The 20470-nt window shown below is 42.4% G+C and overlaps 1 protein-coding gene across 7 annotated transcripts in view; it reads left to right on the top strand.

The window, feature by feature from the left end:
- The window catches only part of ANKRD31 (ankyrin repeat domain 31), a 250225-nt gene that overhangs the window by 35962 nt on the left and 193793 nt on the right, over nucleotides 1–20470 (top strand). For all 7 annotated transcript variants that reach the window (XM_075838389.1, XM_075838395.1, XM_075838375.1 and 4 more), the window contains exon 2: nucleotides 17996–18179. In XM_075838389.1, coding sequence (XP_075694504.1) covers nucleotides 18052–18179 — 128 coding nt within the window. In that variant the 5' untranslated portion in view covers nucleotides 17996–18051. The remainder of the gene's footprint in view (nucleotides 1–17995; nucleotides 18180–20470) is intronic.

The following is a 20470-nucleotide window of genomic DNA, read 5'->3' as shown; positions in this document are numbered from 1 at the left end:
ATTTGGTATCGCCGCGTCCGTAACGACCCCGACTATAAATCTATTACATTATTTAACCCGCACGGTGAACGCCGTAAAAAAAATAATAAAAAACTATGGAAAAATTGCTGTTTTCTGTGAATACTGACTTTAAAAAAATGTGATAAAAAGTGATCAAAAAGTCGCATCTACTCCAAAATGGTACCAATAAAATCTACAAGTCGTCCCGCAAAAAAAAAGCCCTCATACAACCGCATCGGTGAAAAAATAAAAACGTTACGGCTCTTCAAATATGGAGACACAAAAACAAATCGTTTAGAAAAAAAAGCGTTTTTACTGTGTAAAAGTAGTAAAACATACAAAAACTATACAAATTTGGTATCGTTGCAATCGTAACAACCCGCTGAATAAAGTTATTGTGTTATTTATACCACACGGTAAACCCGCGTAGATTTAGGATGCAAAAAAGAGTGGCGAAATTTCAGATTTTTTTCTATTCCCCCCCAAAAAAAAGTTAATAAAAGTTAATAAAAGTTAATCAATAAATAATATGTCCCCCAAAATGGTGCTATTAAAAAATACAACTCGTCCCGCAAAAAACAAGACCTTATACAGCTATGTCGACGCAAAAATAAAAACGTTATAGCTCTTGGAATGCGACGATTGAAAAACGTAAAAAATAGCCTGGTCAGTAAGGTCCAAAATAGGCTGGTCATTAAGGGGTTAATCATTTCAGAACTTTTTCCACCTTTAAAGAGGCTCTGTCACCAGATTCTCAAACCCCTATCTCCTATTGCATGTGATCAGCGCTGCAATGTAGATAACAGTAAAAATAAATTTTTTTTAAAACTTTCATTTTTGGCCAAGTTATGAGCTATTTTATATATATATATATATATATATATATATATATGCAAATGAGGTTTGAAATGGACAACTGGGCGTTTTTTTTTCCGTTATGTCCAACTGGGCGTGTATTGTGTTTTTAACTGGGCGTGTTTACGTGTATGACGCTGACCAATCAGTGACCAGTCAGCGTCATACACTCCTCTCCATTCATTTACACAGCAGCGATGTGCAGCCACATAAACAGAGATTAACGTTAATCAAGTGTCCTGATAATGAATACACATGAAATCCAGCCTGGACGTCATGTGTATTCAGAATCCTGACACTTCTGAATCTTTTCTGTGAGATTTCTAGCAAGGGAAACGAAATCTCGCGAGATTACGGAGGTAAACGAGATTTCGTTTCACTTGCTGGAAATCTCAAAGAAAAGATTCAGAAGTGTCAGGATTCTGAATACACATGACGTCCAGGCTGGATTTCATGTGTATTCATTATAAGGACACTGGATTAACGTTAATCTCTGTTTCGGTGGCTGCACATCGCTGCTGTGTAAATCAATGGAGATGAGTGTATGATGCTGACTGCTCACTGATTGGTCAGCGTCATACACGTAAACACGCCTACTTAAAAACACAATACACGCCCAGTTGGACATAACGAAAAAAACACGCCCAGCTGTCCATTTCAAACCTCATTTGCATATATATAAAATAGCTCATAACTTGGCCAAAAATGAACGTTTTAAAAAAAACAAAAACGTTACTGTTATCTACATTGCAGCGCCGATCACATGCAATAGGAGATAGGGATTTGAGAATCTGGTGACAGAGCCTCTTTAATGTGACCCATTATCTGTGCAATTGTATTGAAAAACAAATTGAAAACTTTTAGGGTGGAAAAATATAGATAAAAAATAATGTGGTTGCATAAATATACACACCCTTAAACTAATACTTTCTTGAATTACCCTTTGACTTTATGACAGCATTCAGTCATTTTGGGTAGAAGTCTATCAGCATGGCACATCTTGACTTGGCAATTGTTGCCCACTTTTCCTCGAAAAAGCGCTCCAAATCTGTCAGATTGCTAAGGCATCTCCTGTTTACAGCCCTCTTCAGGTAACCCCACAGATTTTCAATGGGATTCAGGTCTGGGCCATTCCAAAACTTTGATCTTCTGGTGTAGCCATTCTTTTGTTGATTTGGAGGTATGCTTTGGGTCGTTGTCGTGCTGAAAGGTGAAATTCCTCTTCATCTTCAGCTTTTTAGCAGACGTCTGCAGGTCTTGTGCCAATATTGACTGATATATGGAACTGTTCATAATTCCCTTCACCTAGACTAAAGCCCCAGTTCCAGCTGCAGAAAGACAGATCCAAAGTATAAGGGTATGTTCACACGGCAGCCTCCGTTATGGCTGAAATTACGGAGCTGTTTTCAGGAGAAAACAGCTCCGGAATTTCAGACGTAATGGCATGTGCAGGCACTTTTCGCTGCGTCCATTACGGACGTAATTGGAGCTGTTTTTCCATGGAGTCAAGGGAAAATGGCTCCAATTACATCTCAAGAAGTGACTGGTACTACTTTGACGCGGGCGTCTTTTTTACGTAAAAAAAATGACCGCCGGCACAGAACATCGTAAAACCCATTCAAATTAATGGGCAGATGTTTGCTGCCGCTTTGGAGCCGTATTTTCGGGCGTAATTCGTGGCTAAAACGCCCGAATTACGTCCGTAAATAGGGTGTGTGAACCCAGCCTCAATCTGCCTCCACCATGCTTCACTGGTGTTCTTTTGGTGATGTGCAGTGTTGGCTTTGCGCCAAACATACCTTTTGGAATTATGGCCAAAAAGCTCAACCTTGGTCTCATCAGACCATAACACGTTTTACCCTTTCACCTATGATAGCACCCCTGGAGAGACATCCCATTCGCTGGACAAGAAGCCTGACGATATAAAAAAGGACACACCTCTCCACACACCCAGTCAGGTTTCCTGTCCTCTGGATGGGATTGTTCTGATGGCAAGACACTCTCCAGGATTGCAGACCCTCCAGCAGGTACTCAACTTTGTTCCTGGAGGTGTTCTGAGGGTATAAGTCTCTTAGGGAGCAACCCGTAGTCTGGGGCTGGTATCTCCCTCCTCTCTCGGTCACCGCTTCCCTCTACGGAGGTGGAAGATTCCCGCCTCGGGTGGAGTCTCCTCTGGGGGGAGACACTCTCCTGCTCACAGTGACCACTTCCGGTCGCGCTGCACGTCACTTCCGGTGGGAAGGATGCGCGGACGTCCCAGGAAGCGGTGCTCCGGCGGCCCATGTTGGGAGGAGGGGCTACAGCGGGTCATGGCCTGGGTGCCTCCAAAGCCAATCCTAGGCCTATTTCTAGCCCTGAACCAGAACGGCTCCTTCTCCAGGAGAAGCAGCAGGACGCGTGGAACAACCTGAGCGATCAGACCCAGGAAGTTCCTCCAGTCCGGTACTTAGACGGCATGGGATCTTCTAGGAAACATGGTAGGACAGACCTTTTGTTCATATTATTAACTCTGTCCTTCCTTGTATATTGCATGTTTTCCTAGGTCAGAGAGGGTCCCAGGAAAAAAGTGGACAAGGCTCACAACAAAGAATGTGCCGTATGTAGTAAGAAGCTGGCAGCCTCTTATCAAAAACGGTTATGCCAACCTTGTTTGGATAAGATCCTGGCAGAAGAATCCCCTAGCCTTGCCTCTAGCATAAGGGATATAGTACGTACAGAGGTTAAGAGCTCCCTTAGATCCCTCAGAAGGAATCATGATCGTCCTAGCACCTCGTCTGGCAAGACTCGGCAGGTTCTAGGTGTTTCTAATTCCTCTAGCGGAGAGGAGGAATTTGAGGAGGAAGGGGAGCTGGGCTCCTCCGAGTTTTCCTCTGACGAGGATGGGGCAGGGTAGAACTTGTTCCCAGCAGAGGACGTGGACCAACTCCTCAAGGCAATCCGGGCCACAATGAATATCGATGACCCCAAGGAACCCAGGTCTGTTCAGGACATTATGTTTGAGGGCCTGGGTCCCAGGAAACAGAGGACTTTTCCTGTTCACGGGAATATATCCAGCCTCATTAAGAGGGAATGGAAGAACCCTGACAGGAAATTAGGCATTCCCAAGATTTTAACCCCTTAAGGACACAGCCTGTTTTGGCCTTCAGGACACAGCCAATTTTTTCAAATCTGACATGTTTCACTTTATGTGGTAATAACTTCGGACTGCTTTTACCTATCCAAGCGATTCTGAGATTGTTTTCTCGTGACACATTGGACTTTATGTTACTGGCAAAATTTGCTCGATACATTAAGTATTTAATTGTGAAAAACACAAAAATTTAGCAAAAAGCATTTTTCTAAATTTATATGTATCTGCTTGGAAGACAGATATTAATACCACACAAAATTGTTGCTAATTAACATCACCCATATGTCTACTTTAGATTGGCATTGTTTTTAGAACATCCTTTTATTTTTTCTATGACATCACAAGGCTTAGAACTTTAGCAGCAATTTCTCACATTTTCAAGAAAATTTCAAAAGGCTATTTTTACAGGGACCAGTTCAGTTGTGAAGTGGATTTTAGGGCCTTATATATTAGAAAACTTCGATAAGTCACCCCATTTTAAAAACTTCACCCCTCAAAGTATTCAAAACAGCATTTAGAAAGTTTCTTAACCCTTTAGATGTTTCACAGGAATTAGGGCAAAGTAGATGTGACATTTTCAAATTTCTTTTCATTTTTTGCAGAAATTCATTTTTCATCTATTTTTTTTGAAACACAGAAAGTTTTACCAGAGAAACGCAACTCAATATCTGTTGCCCAGATTCTGCAGTTTTTAGAAATACCCTACATGTGGCCCTAGTGCACTTATTGACTGAAGCACAGGCCTCAGAAACAAAGGAGCACCTAGAGGATTTTGGGGCCTCCTTTTTATTAGAAAATATTTTCGGCACCATGTCGGGTCTGAAAGGCTCTTGCGGCGCCAAAACAGTGGAAATCCCCCAAAAGTGACCCCATTTTGTAAACTATACCCCTTGAGGAAATTATCTAGGGGTATAGTGAGCATTTTGACCCCGCAGGTTTTTTGCCGAAATTATTGGAAGTAGGCAGTGAAAATGAAAATCTACATTCTTTCAAAGAAAATGTAGGTTTAGCTAATTTTTTCTAAGGACTAAAAGGAGAAAATGCACCACTACTTTTGTAAAGCAATTTCTCCCGAGTAAAACAATACCCCGCATGTGGTCATAAAAGGCTGTTTGGACACACGGCAGGGCTTAGAAGGGAAAGAGCGCCATTTGGCTTTTGGAGCTCAAATTTAGCAGGAATGGTTTGCGGAGACCATGTCTCATTTGCAAAGCCCCTAAGGGACCAAAACAGTGAATTCACCAAAAAAGTGACTCCATTTAGGAAACTACACCCCTTGAAGAATCCATCTAGGGGTGTAGTGAGCATTTTGAACCCACAGGCGTTTCATAGATTTTATTAGAATTGGGAAGTGAAGATAAAAAAAATCCTTTTTTTCCAATAAGACGTAGCTTTAGCTCAAAATTTTTCATTTTCTCAACAAATAAAGGAATAAAAGAACCCCAACATTTGTAAAGCAACTTCTCTGGAGTATGGCAATACCCCATTTGTGGTCATAAACTGCTGTTTGGGCACACGGCAAGGATCAGAAGAGAAGGAGCGCCATTTGGCTTTTGTAGCACAGATTTTGCTGCATTGGTTTATTGACACCATGTCACTTTTGCAAAGCTCCTAAGGTACCAGTACAGTGGAAACTCCCCAAAAGTGACTCGATTCATGAAACTACACCCCTTGAGGAATTCGTTTATGGGTTGAAGTGAGCATTTTGACCCCACAGATGTTTCATAGATTTTATTAGAATTGGGCAGTGAAAATAAAAAAAATCCTTTTTCTTCAATAAGACGTAGTTTTAGCTGAAAATGTTTCATTTTCTCAACAAATAAATGAAAAAAAGCACCCCAACACTTGTAAAGCAACTTCTCCTGTGTACGGCAATACCACACATGTGGTCATAAACTGCTGTTTGGGCACAGAGTAGGGCTCAGAAGGGAAGGAGCGCCATTTGGCTTTTGGAGTGCAGATTTTGCTGGATTGGTTTCTGGGCGCTATGTCGCATTTGCAAGGTACCTGTGGGACCAAAACAGTGGATACCCCCCAGAAGTGACCCCATTTTGGAAACCACACCCCTCAAGGTATTCACCTGGGGTTTACTGTGCATATTAACCCCACAGGTGATTGGCAGAAATTGGTGTGCACTCGATGTTGCAGAGTGAAAATGGGATTTTTTCCATAGATATGCCAATATGTGGCGCCCAGCTTGTTCCACTGGAGACACACACCCCAAAAATTGTTAAAAGGGTTCTCCCGGGTATGCCGATGCCATATATGTGGAAGTAAACTGCTGTTTGAGCACACTGTAGGGTTCAGAAGGGAGGTAGCGCCATTTGGCTTTTGGAGCGTGGGTTTTGCTTGTAGTAGTTTTGTTTGGAGTCTTACTGGTGTTTCCGTTTATAATGTGGGGGTACATGTAAGCCGGGCGGAGTATATAAGGGGCATAGTCAGGTGGTATAATAATGGGGTAAAAAAAAACAATAAAATGATCCACAGATGTGTGTTACGCTGTGACACAATCCTTTCTGCACAGGCCGGTGTCGCACTAATAAATGGTCCTTACTTATTCCCCTTTTGGTCCACACTCGGGATCTTTGCAGTTTCAGGAATTTTGCTTGGAAGTGTTGTCCTGGTATAATACGGGCACCCTTCCAGCAGATATGTTTGGGCCCTCCCCTTCCTGGTTCCCTAATTTTAGGGGCCTTGATAATTCGCCACTTGAAACAGAAGAAACGTTCCCCTCGGGCTGGCACAACTGCATATTTTTATTTCCTGGCTTATTGGAGCCTTAACTAATTTTATTTTTTCATAGACGTAGTGGTATGTGGGCTGTTTTTTTTGCGAGACGAGCTGGAGTTTTTATTGGTACCATTTTGTGGTACATGTGACTTTTTGATCACTTGTTATCCTTTTTTTTTGGGAGGCAATTCTGGCATATGTTTTTAGTTCTTTTTATACAGCGTTCACCATGCGTTATAAATTACATGTTAACTTTATTCTGCGGGTCAGTCAGATTCCGGTGATACCTAATTTATAGCAGTTTTTATGTTTTACAACTTTTTGCACAATAAAATAACTTTTGTAAAGAGAATGGATTTTTTCTGTCGCCAAGTCGTGAGAGCCATAACGGTTTTCATTTTTTCGTCGACGGAGCTGTATTTTTTTAGACACCATTTTTGGTTACATGCGACTTTTTGATCACTTTTTATTTCAATTTTTGGAAGACAAAGTGACCAAAAAATAGCAATTATGTCAGTATTTTTTAGTTTTTTTTTACGGCGTTCACTGTGCGGAATAAATAACATAATATTTTCATAGTTACGGTCGCAGCGAATATGTATGGCTTTATTGTTTTTTTCAATAATAAATGACTTGATAAGGGAAAAAGGGCGATTTTGTTTATTGTTGTTATTTGAAACTTTTACTGTATTTTTTACAACTTTTATTTTTACTTTTTTTACACTTTTTTTTACACTTTTCTTTAGTCCCACTAGGGGACTTGAAGGTCCAACTGTTTGTTTGATGTTCTAATACATTGCACTACCTATGTAGTGCAATTGTAAAGGATCTGCCAGACACAGCTTCGGGGTTAACGCCCATAGGTAATCAGTCTGCACCTGCTTCTATGTCTGTGAGACTGACTCCATCTTCCACCACTCACGATGGCAGGCTTAGGAGTGGGAGAGCCTATCACAGCCTGGCCAGACGGAGCTAGCTCCCGCCCTCTGTCTATTTATACCTGCCTTTCCTGTTCCTCCTTTGCTTGTGATTCTTCTCTGCTGGTTTCCTGGCCCTGCTGCAGCTTCTTGAACTACTGACCCTCTGCTTGTTGTTGACCTTGGCTTTACTGACCGCTCTTCTGCTCTGCGTTTTGTACCTCGCTCATCTCCTAGTTTGACTCGGCTCGTTCACCTCGCTTGTTGCTCACGGTGTTCACGTGGGCAACTTCCCCATTTCCCCGGCTTCTTTGTACCCTTGTCCGTGTGTCTGGCGTGCACCTATTGATAGTAGGGACCGTCGCCCAGTTGTACCCCATCGCCTAGGGCGGGTCGTTGCAAGTAGGCAGGGACTGAGTGGCGGGTAGATTAGGGCTCACCTGTCTGTCTCCCTACCCCATCATTACAGCAATGTATTAGAACTGTCAGTTGTTCACTGACAGCAAGCCGATCAGGCTCCGCCTCCGGGCTGGGCCTAATCAGCTTACGTAATGGCAGACAGGAAGCCATTGTTAGGGCTCCTGTTGCCATAGTAGCAGTCGCCAGCCTTGCCATCGCATTGCAAGGCTGCCGATTTGCTACAAACCTCTAGGATGCATCGAAGGGGTTAATGCCAGGAATCGGAGCTAACTCCGGTTCCTGGCGATAGATCGTGGTGTCCGCTGTAACATACAGCGGACACCCACTGCTGATGACGCCGGTTCAGCTTCTGAGCCGGAAGCTGAGCCGGCGCCATCTTGCCGATGGTACCGGAAGCCTCCTGGGCCCTGCCGACGACGGGACATAGGAGGGTTCCCTTACTGGCAGACCGGGAGGTAAGCATTAGCCCTACGATCGCCTTTGCAGCCACCGGCAACCCAGCGATCACGTTGCTGGGGTGCCGGTGGCTATAAACTCCTCACATGCTGCGATCTCTATTGAACGCAGCATGTGAGGGGTTAATCAGTCGGATCGGAGGCTAGCTCTGGTCCTGGCCGATACCCCAGGGTGCCATCTGTAACTTATAGCTGTCACCCGGCGGTGATGTCGCTGGCTCAGCTCCTGAGCCAGCTCCATCTGTTTCACGTACAGTTGCGGGAAAACACCATCTCCCATCACGTAACTGTACGTGAAATTGCGGGAAGGGGTTAAAGAGAAAATATCCCTTTGAGGAGGGCTTAAGTAGGGACTGGGATAGTTTTCCCAGACTGGATGCCCCAGTAGCGAAGATATCCAGAAGGAATGCCTTACCGTTTTAGGATCTGGGGTCTCTCCCCGATCCTATGGATAGGAAGGCGGACTATTACCTTAAAAGAACCTGGGAAGCCTCTGCGGGTGCCTTTAAGCCGGGTATTGCGGCTACGCGTTTAGCCAGGTCTTTAAAGGTCAGGATAGCTCAGTTGGAGCTTCATCTCAGGGACAAAATTCCTAGGGATCAGATACTGGCTTCCCTTCCGGTTTTATCTAAAGCCACAGATTTTTTGGCTGATGCCTCAGTGGACTTGGTCCGTCTGGCAGCCAGATCCGCAGCCTTATCCAATTCAGCCAGAAGGGCAATATGGCTGAAAACATGGAAAGGTGATGCAGGCTCCAAAGGAAGACGTTGTTCTATCCCTTGTTCAGGTGATTTTTTTGTTTGGGGCCCCACTGGATTATCTCCTGGACAAAGCATCCGATAGGAGAAAGGGGTTTCCTACCCAGGGCAAATCAGACTCCTTTCGTCCCAGGAAATTTAATAGAAAACCCATTTCCAAGGGACAGGATTTTAGATCCTCTAAATTCCCTAGAAAGAACAGGGGTTTTTTGTTTAAGCCTCAGAGTGATCCCAAAAATAAGCATCACCAGCAATGACGCCAGGGGGAGCAGGGTAGGAGGTCACTTATCCCTTTTCTATCAAGAATGGGAAGGGATCTCCTCAAACAAGTGGGTTCTAGATATCATAAGAACTGGGTACAATTTCGAATTCATGTCCCCTCCTCCAGACCGATTCCTCCCCACGAAGAGGCAGAAGGATTCAGAAAAACAACAGGCCCTAGAGTCAGAAGTTATTGCTCTTATCAGGAAAGGGGTTCTGGTACCAGTACCGAGACCAGATATTGGGAAGGGCTACTATTTCCCCCTTTTTCTGGTAAAGAAACAGGAGGGCCGATTCAGGGTCATAATAAATTTAAAGCAGGTAAACTCCTTCCTGATTTACAAAAGATTTCGGATGGAGAGTATCCCCTCTACAGTAAGGCCTCATGCACACGACCGTAAAAACGCCCGTTATTACGGGTCGTAATCACGACCCGTAATAACGGGCTCATAGACTTCTATTGGCGACGGGTGCCTTCCCATTTTCTCACGGGAAGGTGCCCGTGCCGTTGAAAAGGATAGAACATGTCCTATTTCAGGCAGTAATAACGGCACGGACAGTCCATAGAAGTCTATGGAGCTCTCGTAATAACGGGTGGCTACATGTGTGCACCCGTCATTACGGCAGCGTCGCTAAGCGACGTCAGTAAATAGTCACTGTCCAGGGAGCTGAAAGAGTTAACTGATCGGCAGTAACTCTTTCAGCACCCTGGACAGTGACTACCGATCAGTATAAACCTGTAAAAAATAAAAATAAAAGACGTTCATACTTACCGACAACTTCCTGCTTCCTCCAGTCCGGTCTCCCGCCCGTTGCCTTGGTGACGCGTCCCTCTCGACATCCGGCCCGAAGTCCTGGATGACGTTTCAGGCCATGTGACCGCTGCAGCCAATCACAGGTCAATCACAGGCTGCAGCGGTCACATGGACTGCCGCGTCATCCAGGGATGTCGGGCTGGATGTGAAGAGAGGGACGCGTCACCAAGACAACGGCCGGTAAGTATGAATTTCTTTAACTTTTATTACAGAAAAGGCTGTCCCTTCTCTCTATCCTGCACTGATAGAGAGAAGGGGCTGCCAATTAGTGCAGTGCTATTTTGCCGCCAAAAACGTGCTCGTAAATACGGGTGGAATACGTGTGACACCGGACCCATATTTACGGGCACGGGTTCGTAAATACTGGTGCAAAATGGGTGGAATACGTGTGACACCGGACCCGTATTTACGCCAGTATTTACGGGTGGGAAAAAATACGGTCGTGTGCATGAGGCCTAACTCTTCTTTTCAGGGATTGTCTGATGGCATCTATAGACCTGGAGGATACTTATTACCATGTCCCTGTTTGCATCACTCACCAGAAGTATCTGAGGGTGGCAGTAGTTTTAAACGACTCCCTAATTCACCTCCAATACAGAGCACTCCCATTTGGCATCTCTCAGGGACCGAGAGTCTTTACCAAGCTTATATCAGAAATGACGTCATATATACGAACAAAGGACATTCTGATCATTCCCTACCTAGACGACTTTCTGATAGTGGCAGACACCGCCCAGACCTTGACACTCCATCTATGGTCAGTACAGTCGACTTTCATAGAAAGAGTGTCTGTCCTCTTTTTAGATCATTTGACTTCCTTCAGAAGGGCTATGTCGGTCCTGGGCCTTTTGACCTCCTGTATCCCGGCCATAATGTGGGCTCAGTTGAAGTCCAGACATACTAGAAAGTGGGACAAGAGCAAGCGCTCTCTAGATCACTCCTTGATCCTTTCCTCAGTAGCCAGACACTCCCTCAGGTAGTGGATGAATGTAGAGAACCTCAGGAAGGGTGTTTCATGGGAAATGTCCCCAACCCTGAACATCACAACAGATGCCAGCCCCCGGGGATGGGGAGCCCATGGCGAATCCTTCTGCCTTCAGGGTCCGTGGGATCCTCAGACCTCCATAAGGTCTTCCAATTACAAGGAGCTAGAGGCAGTACTTCAGTCAATAAGGAGCACAATCCCTATACTTTCTGGAAAGAGAGTAAAGGTTTTTTCAGAAAACACAACTGCAGTAGCATGCATAAACCATCAGGGAGGTACAAGATCAGGGCTTCTGATGAAGTTAGCTACAGAGATCTTTTCCCTAGCCGACCTACATCTATCGTCCCTTTCAGCTGTCCATCTAAGGGGAAGGGACAATCAGGTAGCAGACTTCTTGACCAGAAGACAGTTGCTGCAGTCGGAGTGGTCCCTGAATATGGACGTCTTCCAGATGATTGTGGCCAGGTGGGGGAATCCTTCCATAAACCTGTTCGCTACCAGGGAGAACAGGAAGGTGCCCAGATTATTTTCCCTAGATCCCCGGGAAGATCCAGTAGCAGTAGATGCTCCCTCTCAGAGTTGGAGCCTGGAACAAGGTTATGCCTTTCCCCCTCTCTGTCTACTTCCGAGGGTTTTAAAAAAGATCAGAGAAGACAGAGCCTCGGTGATCCTGAACGCTCCATTTTGGCCAAAGAGGCCGTGGTTCACCTGGTTGAGGAAGTTGTCCGTAACCCAACCATGGATCCTTCCAGACAGACTAGATCTCCTGTCCCAAGGCCCAGTAGTTCATCCAGACATCTCCAGGCTGCATCTTACAGCATGGAGACTGAGAGGTTAATCCTCAAGAAAAGAGGTATCTCTGAGACGGTCATCTCTACTTTAATGTCAAGTAGGAAGCAGGTTACCTCTAAGATATATTTAAGGGTCTGGAAAGCTTTTCTCTCCTTTTCAGGTATTGATATAGATCCATTAGCAGACCCAGATATTCCCATGATTTTAGACTTTCTTCAGGCAGGGCTAGCCAAAGGCCTCAAGCCCAGTACATTAAAGGTACAGGTTTCTGCCCTAAGCTCCTTTTATGATTCCAGATTAGCAGAACACCCCTGGATTAGAAGGTTCCTGATTGCGGCCTCCAGGATAAGACCCCAAATAAGGTCTTCAGTCCCACCTTGGGACTTAAATTTAGTCCTTACTGCTTTGATGGGCTCATCCTTTGAACCTTTGGACTCCTTGTCCATTAAGTTTCTCACTCTAAAAATGACTTTTTTACTAGCAGTTACCACCGCACGAAGGGTAAGTTAGATTCAGGCCCCCTCGGCTTTTCCCCCTTACACTTTAGTATTGGACGATAGGGTAATCATGAAAACCTTACCAGGTTTTTTGCCAAAGGTAATTTCCCCTTTTCATCAGGACCAGAAGATTATTCTTCCCTCCTTTTGTGACTCCCCGAAAGATCCGAGGGAACAGGAGTTTAATTGTTTAGATGTAAGGAGATGCTTGGTGCACTACCTGGAGGTCACGAAGGACTGCAGGTCTTCAGAGAATCTCCTTATTCAGTTCCAGGTTCCAAATAGAGGGTCGGCAGCTAGCAGACCGACAATAGCAAGGTGGATTAAACAGGCCATACACTTAGCCTATGTGGGCCAGAACACTAATCCCCCGGAGTTCTTTGGAGCTCATTCCACCAGAGCTGTAGCTACTTCTAGGGCTGAAAGAGCCAACGCATCTCTAGACCAGATTTGCAGGGCGGCTACATTGAGTTCACCCCACACCTTTATTAAGTATTATAGATTACAGTTGCATTCAGTCACTGACTTAACCTTTGGTAGGAAAGTTCTACAAGCTGTAGTCCCACCCTAAAACTCGAGTTCTATTTTAAATCTCCAGGGGTGCTGTCATAGGTGAAAGGGTAAAAGATGGATTATTTACCGGTAATCTGTTTTTCATGAACCTATGACGGCACCCCCTAGTTTTCCCCCTTCAGTAAACTTTCTTGATATCTGTTGTATATAGTATATATATATGTCTTTAAATATACAGTGAAGGAAATAAGTATTTGATCCCTTGCTGATTTTGTAAGTTTGCCCACTGTCAAAGACATGAACAGTCTAGAATTTTTAGGCTAGGTTAATTTTACCAGTGAGAGATAAATTATATTAAAAAACAGAAAATCACATTGTCGAAATTATATATATTTATTTGCATTGTGCACAGAGAAATAAGTATTTGATCCCTTTGGCAAACAAGACTTAATACTTGCTGGCAAAACCCTTGTTGGCAAGCACAGCAGTCAGACGTTTTTTTGTAGTTAATGATGAGGTTTGCACACATGTTAGATGGAATTTTGGCCCACTCCTCTTTGCAGATCATCTGTAAATCATTAAGATTTCGAGGCTGTCGCTTGGCAACTCGGATCTTCAGCTCCCTCCATAAGTTTTCGATGGGATTAAGGTCTGGAGACTGGCTAGGCCACTCCATGACCTTAATGTGCTACTTTTTGAGCCACTCCTTTGTTGCCTTGGCTGTATGTTTTGGGTCATTGTCGTGCTGGAAGACCCAGCCACAAGCCATTTTTAATGTCCTGGTGGAGGGAAGGAGGTTGTCACTCAGGATTTGACGGTACATGGCTCCATCCATTCTCCCATTGATGCGGTGAAGTAGTCCTGTGCCCTTAGCAGAGAAACACCCCCAAACATAATGTTTCCACCTCCATGCTTGACAGTGGGGACAGTGTTCTTTGGGTCATAGGCAGCATTTCTCTTCCTCCAAACACGGCGAGTTGAGTTAATGCCAAAGAGCTCAATTTTAGTCTCATCTAACCACAGCACCTTCTCCCAATCACTCTCAGAATCATCCAGATGTTAATTTGCAAACTTCAGACGGGCCTGTACATGTGCCTTCTTGAGCAGGGGGACCTTGCGGGCACTGCAGGATTTTAATCCATTACGGCGTAATGTGTTACCAATGGTTTTCTCGGTTACTGTGGTCCCAGCTGCCTTGAGATCATTAATAAGTTCCCCCCCCCGTGTAGTTTTCGGCTGAGCTGGCACCTTCCTCAGGATCAAGGATACCCCACGAGGTGAGATTTTGCATGGAGCCCCAGATCGATGTCGATTGACAGTCATTTTGTATGTCTTCCATTTTCTTACTAATTCACCAACAGTTGTCTCCTTCTCACCCAGCGTCTTACTTATGGTTTTGTAGCCCATTCCAGCCTTGTGCAGGTCTATGATCTTGTCCCTGACATCCTTAGAAAGCTCTTTGGTCTTGCCCATGTTGTAGAGGTTAGAGTCAGACTGATTAATTGAGTCTGTGGACAGGAGTCTTTTATACAGGTGACCATTTAAAACAGCTGTTTTTAATGTAGGCACCAAGTTGATTTAGAGTGTGTAACTGGTCTGGAGGAGGCTGAACTCTTAATGGTTGGTAGGGGATCAAATACTTATTTCTCTGTGTACAATGCAAATAAATATATATCATTTTGACTATATGATTTTCTTTTTTTATATAATCTATCTCTCACTGGTAAAATTAACCCAGCCTAAAAATTCTAGACTGTTCATGTCTTTGACAGTGGGCAAACTTACAAAATCAGCAAGGGATCAAATACTTATTTCCTTCACTGTATGTAATGCTTTGGAAATTCTTTGGTACCCTTCTCCTGACTGATGCCTTTCAGCAATCAGATCTCTTTGGTGTGTTGTAAGCTCTTTACACACCACAGCCTCTGCTGTCACATGCAACAAAGAAAATGTCAGGAAAATCCTAATAGAACAGCTGAACTTTATATAGGGTTATTCAGAATCACTTTAACCGGTTTAGGACTAGGCTTCTTTACAGCAAATGACCAGAGCAAATTTCACAATTTTGATATGCGCTTCTTTAGATGACTATAACTCTGCAGGTGAATAAAGTTCATCTTTGAATTTTACACTCTTTTTAAAGGACAGATAGGGCTTTGTTTTAGTGGCATTTGTCAGTATACAAAAAATGCAAGAATTTAGCAATTGCGTCAGTTTATGCCAGCATTTTTCACGCACAGTATAGACCACGGACAAAATTCATCTCCTTTTACATTCTTCCACTTCTCCCGTGCATGGGGATACCAAATATGTGTGCTTTATTCACTGTGCGGGCATGTGCCAGGGCTTGTCATAAAAGGAGGCTTTTTGGCCTTTTCGGTCCAGGAATTCTGCGTTTGATTTTATAGCAGCATATTGTTTTCTGGGGGTCCTAATGCTGCTGAAACATTAGAAACACCCCATAAATGACTTCATTCACATAAATAGACGCCACTAGGTTTCCTTCAAGGGGCTAATCATTTTTTTAGAAAGTCCAGTTTTCTTATGAAAGTTTCTTGAATAAGATGGAACAAAATGTAGCATTTTTTTTTAGCAAATGCATCAGTTTATGCTAGCATTTTTCACACACTGTATAGACCACAGACAAAATTCAGCTCCTTTCACATTCTTCCACTTCTCCCGTGCATGGGGATACCAAATATGTGTGCTTTATTGACGGGCATGTGCCAGGGCTTGGCATGAAAGGAGGCTTTTTGGCCTTTTCGGTCCAGGAATTCTGCATTTGATTTTATAGCAGCATACTGTTTTCTGGGAGGCCTAATGCCGCTGAAACATTAGAAACACCCCATAAATTACTTCATTCTGTTTTTTTTGTAGAGCACAAATGAGTTGTGGATTGCCACCTGTAACAGATAAATGGCCACTTTTTTGTACCAGGTTTTTGTTTCGCGTTTTACTAAATACGGCTGTAAAACCTGGTCTCTTAAATCCACCCCCCCCCATGTACTTGTTATATTCGGACAGGCTCACTGGTTTGTGCTTGTCCGATGTTGCCCCCCTTTCCCTCACTGCCACTGTTCCTGCGGTATGAATCCAGGAACAGTTTTCTCTGTTTTACTACATTAAAAGATGAACTTTTTTAGAAAAAGTTTTTGTGTCGCCATGTTCTGAGAGCCGAACTTTTTTGTTTTTCGTTCGACAGAGCTGTGTCAGGGCTTATTTTTTGTGGGCCGAGCTGTTTTTTTGTTAATACCATTTTGGGGTACATGCGACTTTTTGATAACCTTTTATTACATTTTTTTAAGGCAAGGTGACCAAAAATAAGCAGTTCTGCCATTTTTTTTAAAATTCTTTTTACAGCGTTTAATTTGTGGGATAAATAACATGATATTTTTATAGTTCAGGTCGTTACCAATCTGGAGATACCAATTATATATATATTATTTGTTATTTTATTTTTTTTCACGATTCTAATTCATCAGAGAAAAAAGGCGGATTTAGTTTTTTTAATTACAACTTTTATTTATTTTTCTAAAAAAAACCTTTTTTTTTTAGTCCCACTAGGGGACTTGTAGGTCTGATCTTCTGATCGCATCTACAATACACTGCACTACTTATATAGTGCAATGTATTATAACTTTTATTTTTGACAGGCAGCCTCTGGCAGGGCCTAATAGGCTTCCATACATGGCAGACCCGGAGGCCTTTGCTAGACTTTCTTGTTTCCATAGCAACCATCAGCATCCTGCGATCACTCACGGGGGACCAATGGGATACAGAGGGAGCCCCCTCCCTCTGTCATGCACTTAGATGCTGCGGTCGCTATTGATGGCTGCATCTAATCGGTTAAGCATTGGGGATCGGAGGTAACTCCTATTTCGGCCGTTGGAGTGGGATATAGTCTGTATATTACAGCAAGCACCTGCTACAGATGTCATGGGCACAAATCTGTGCATGCGCCATCCCATAGATTTAACTGTACGCCCACTTGCGGATATGTACCACTAAAATGGACGTACAGTTACATCCATTTGCGGGGTTAAGGTAGCAAACACAATGTGGCCAAATTGCGTTGGTAACTAGTTTTTTATTATTTTGTATGTTGCACCACCTGCTCATCTGTAGGATTTTCTGATGCGGAATCGCTTTTAGTCAGCCAATTAGCACTTTGCATATTGAAAGGAAGTACATCAGAAAAGTCTTAAAAAGTTCATATAACAGCATCCAAAAATACATGACAACGGTGAAATAACTGCACTTATTTACCGCAATAAAAAAAACGAATTGCAACACTGCATGTCCTTTCAGCAAAATAAGAGGCGGTTTGCCAATGCGTTTTTGGACGCGGCTAAAATTCGTTTTCCAACTGCACATGATATACCCTAAATCCTCTGCCTGCAGTTATCAGAGTGGTAAGCTTATTTAAAAAGGGTAAATCCCGTCAAAATGATATTCTGATTGTCATAAATATTTGTGAGAAGATCACATAGGTGGAGTCTGTCATCTCAGATACCATTGATTACTAGAAAAAAATGGCTGTATGGAGCTCTATAGATCTTTGTAAACAAAAAAACATTGATTAGATTTTTTCAAACCGCTACACCTCCTATCCCTAGCACTTTTGAACCAATAACTCAGAAGCGAAAACTAAAATTCAGGTTCAAAAATCCCATCAATGTGTATTTGATATTTGTTTTTGTTTTTTTTCTGACAAAATATAGATCCCATAGAATAATCCTTCCACAATTGTTAAATATTGTACATTGAATAGTAATGTGTGTTGTACAGCATAGGTTCTAGTCATACTCAAAGTGATATTCTGTAGCTCGATTTTATATAATGCAAACTCTGTTATCTTGGATTACAGGTGGGAATAATTCTAGGGATATTCCTCTTGAGCACGGTGAATATAAACTCAGAAGCATGAAGGAAGGAGATAGCCCTCAGTCCAAGAAATCCCACATGTTTTTAGATTATGACAGTGATGAAACAGTAGTGGGTGATTCCATCCCTGGCAGTGATGACGAAGAAGACGAGTTAAACTTCAAAAGGTTTTTTCTTTTTTTGTCGGCATTGCCCTTATTTGTAATTAAATTGTTAAATATTATAGTAAGTTTTTGAAATTTTTGGGACCAAGAAGGTAACAGATCTACTGATGTGAAATTAGGAATTTGATATTTGGCGCAGTTGTGGATAATATGGATAATAAAATGATATTAAGGAATTTCGACGTAAGCAATTACAACATTTCTGGAGCTCTCTGCTTTTTGACGTTCCTCAGTTACTCCTGGAAATACGTGAAAAAAAACTACAACTGGGTATTACCATTCCCCTTGTTAATAGTGTGTCCCCCTATGTGTGTAAGGACATGCCCCAATGACAAGAAGGAATGGTAACACCGCCAAGGAGGAATAGATATACAGCACAACTCGGAATTGTAAGGAAAGATGTACCAGAATTGTTATCTTTATGGGGAATACAAGTATTTACTAAAACAAATTTGACCGGAGGGCTGAGAGGTCTTGGACACAGCCCAGTTTGGTTCTTAATGACATGGCTATTTTTTTTTATTTGACACCATTTTGGGGTACATATATATTGTATACATTTTATAAAAAAACATTTTTGGGGAAAAACACAGCAATTGCGCCATTGTTTGGAGATTTTGTTTTTACAGCATTCACCATGTGGTATAAATGACATGATAACTTTATTTTGCAGGTCACTATAAATACGGCGATACTAAGTTTATATAGTTTTTTTTTAAATATTTTACTACTTTTGCAATAAAAACACTTTTAAAAAGTTTTTGTATTGCCGCATCTTTCTATTGACGTAGATTTATGAGAGCTTGTTTTTTGCAGGACAAGTTTTTATTCGTATCATTTTGGGATATATGCAACTTTTTGATCACTCTATTTTCGTTTTTTTGGGAGTTGGGGGGAAAAAAACAATCCAAGCATTGCTTGTTAGTTTTATTTATTTTTAATGTCATTTACCATGAGGGGAAAAAGGTTTAATTTATATATTTTTTTTAACTTGTTTTTTTTTTTTTTAGTATCCTTTATTAATCTTTTATTTAAACTTCTTTTAGTTCCACTAAGGGAATTCACTACGTGGTCGCTTGATCGCTTCAATAATACACTGCTTTACTTCTGTTGTGCAGTGTATTATGCCTGTCAGTGTAAATCTGACAAGCAACCTATTAGGCACTACCTCTCGCAAAACCTAATAGGTATACACTGATGGCAGACTTGTTAGGCTGCCTAGGCAACCCACTGACGCCCCAAGAGTGCGTCAGTGGGTTGACGGATGACAATCCTGGCCATTAGCGCGAGTTGTTGGCTGTAGGATACAGCTGGCATCTGTAAGGGCTGGCGCAGGCACAGCTCTTGTGTCCGTGCCATCACTGTGGCGTACTGCTAGGTCATTTTGCGGGAACATCTCGCTTACCATGACATAATAGTACGTCACTGGGCCGAAATTAGTTAAAAATGGGAAGTGTATTTACCACAGCGTTTTACTTGACTTCACCATTGAAAATAAAGTTAATTCCCAGTTATTAACCCTTTCATGACCAGGGGTCATTGATGCCCCTGTGTCCAGGTCAAATTTTACATTTTTGATATGCACTTCTTTAAATGATAATATCTTTGCAACTGCTTTAAATATCACAACTATTTTTACTTTGTTTTTTGTTTTTTTACAAGACTTATGAGGCTTTCATTTTCTAGATTATTTTTGAATCTCAATCACAAAAAAAAAACCAAAAACTTTTGTCATTTTTTTTATATATATTTATCTACATTATATGTATATATGTATGTGTGAATTATATATATATATATATATATATATATGTGTGTGTGTGTATATTTACATATATATATATATATATATATATATATATATATATATATATATCTGTATAGCTCTGTAACAATTAGTCTTCTTCTCTCTACGTCACCCTGGATCGCTTTGAGGGGAGAGTGAAGATGACTACACACGACAGTGAAAAAAATGTCGGTCAACAACGGATCAACTGCCAGTTTTTCATGGCTGTTTTGCATCAATGTGTCTCAAAATTTTAATCCATTTCCCGGCCGTCTGACCATTTATTACCGCCATTTGCCATCCATTATTCATGGACGTTAAAAAAAATGGATGAATTTTAATCGTTAGGGTTTTTTTGTCCCAACCCCCTGAAAACACCACAGTGCCCATGTAGATAGTGACGCAATACCACTGTAGGTAGTGCCACATTGCCCACATAGTGTCACTGCCCACGTAGATAATGCCCACTGTAAATAGTGCCACAGTGCCCACATAGTGCCACAGTTCT

Source organism: Rhinoderma darwinii, chromosome 1, assembly GCF_050947455.1.
Source record: "Rhinoderma darwinii isolate aRhiDar2 chromosome 1, aRhiDar2.hap1, whole genome shotgun sequence".
NCBI lineage: Eukaryota > Metazoa > Chordata > Amphibia > Anura > Rhinodermatidae > Rhinoderma > Rhinoderma darwinii.
Note: the sequence above shows the minus strand (reverse complement) of the source record. Positions and strands in the feature narration are given on the sequence as shown.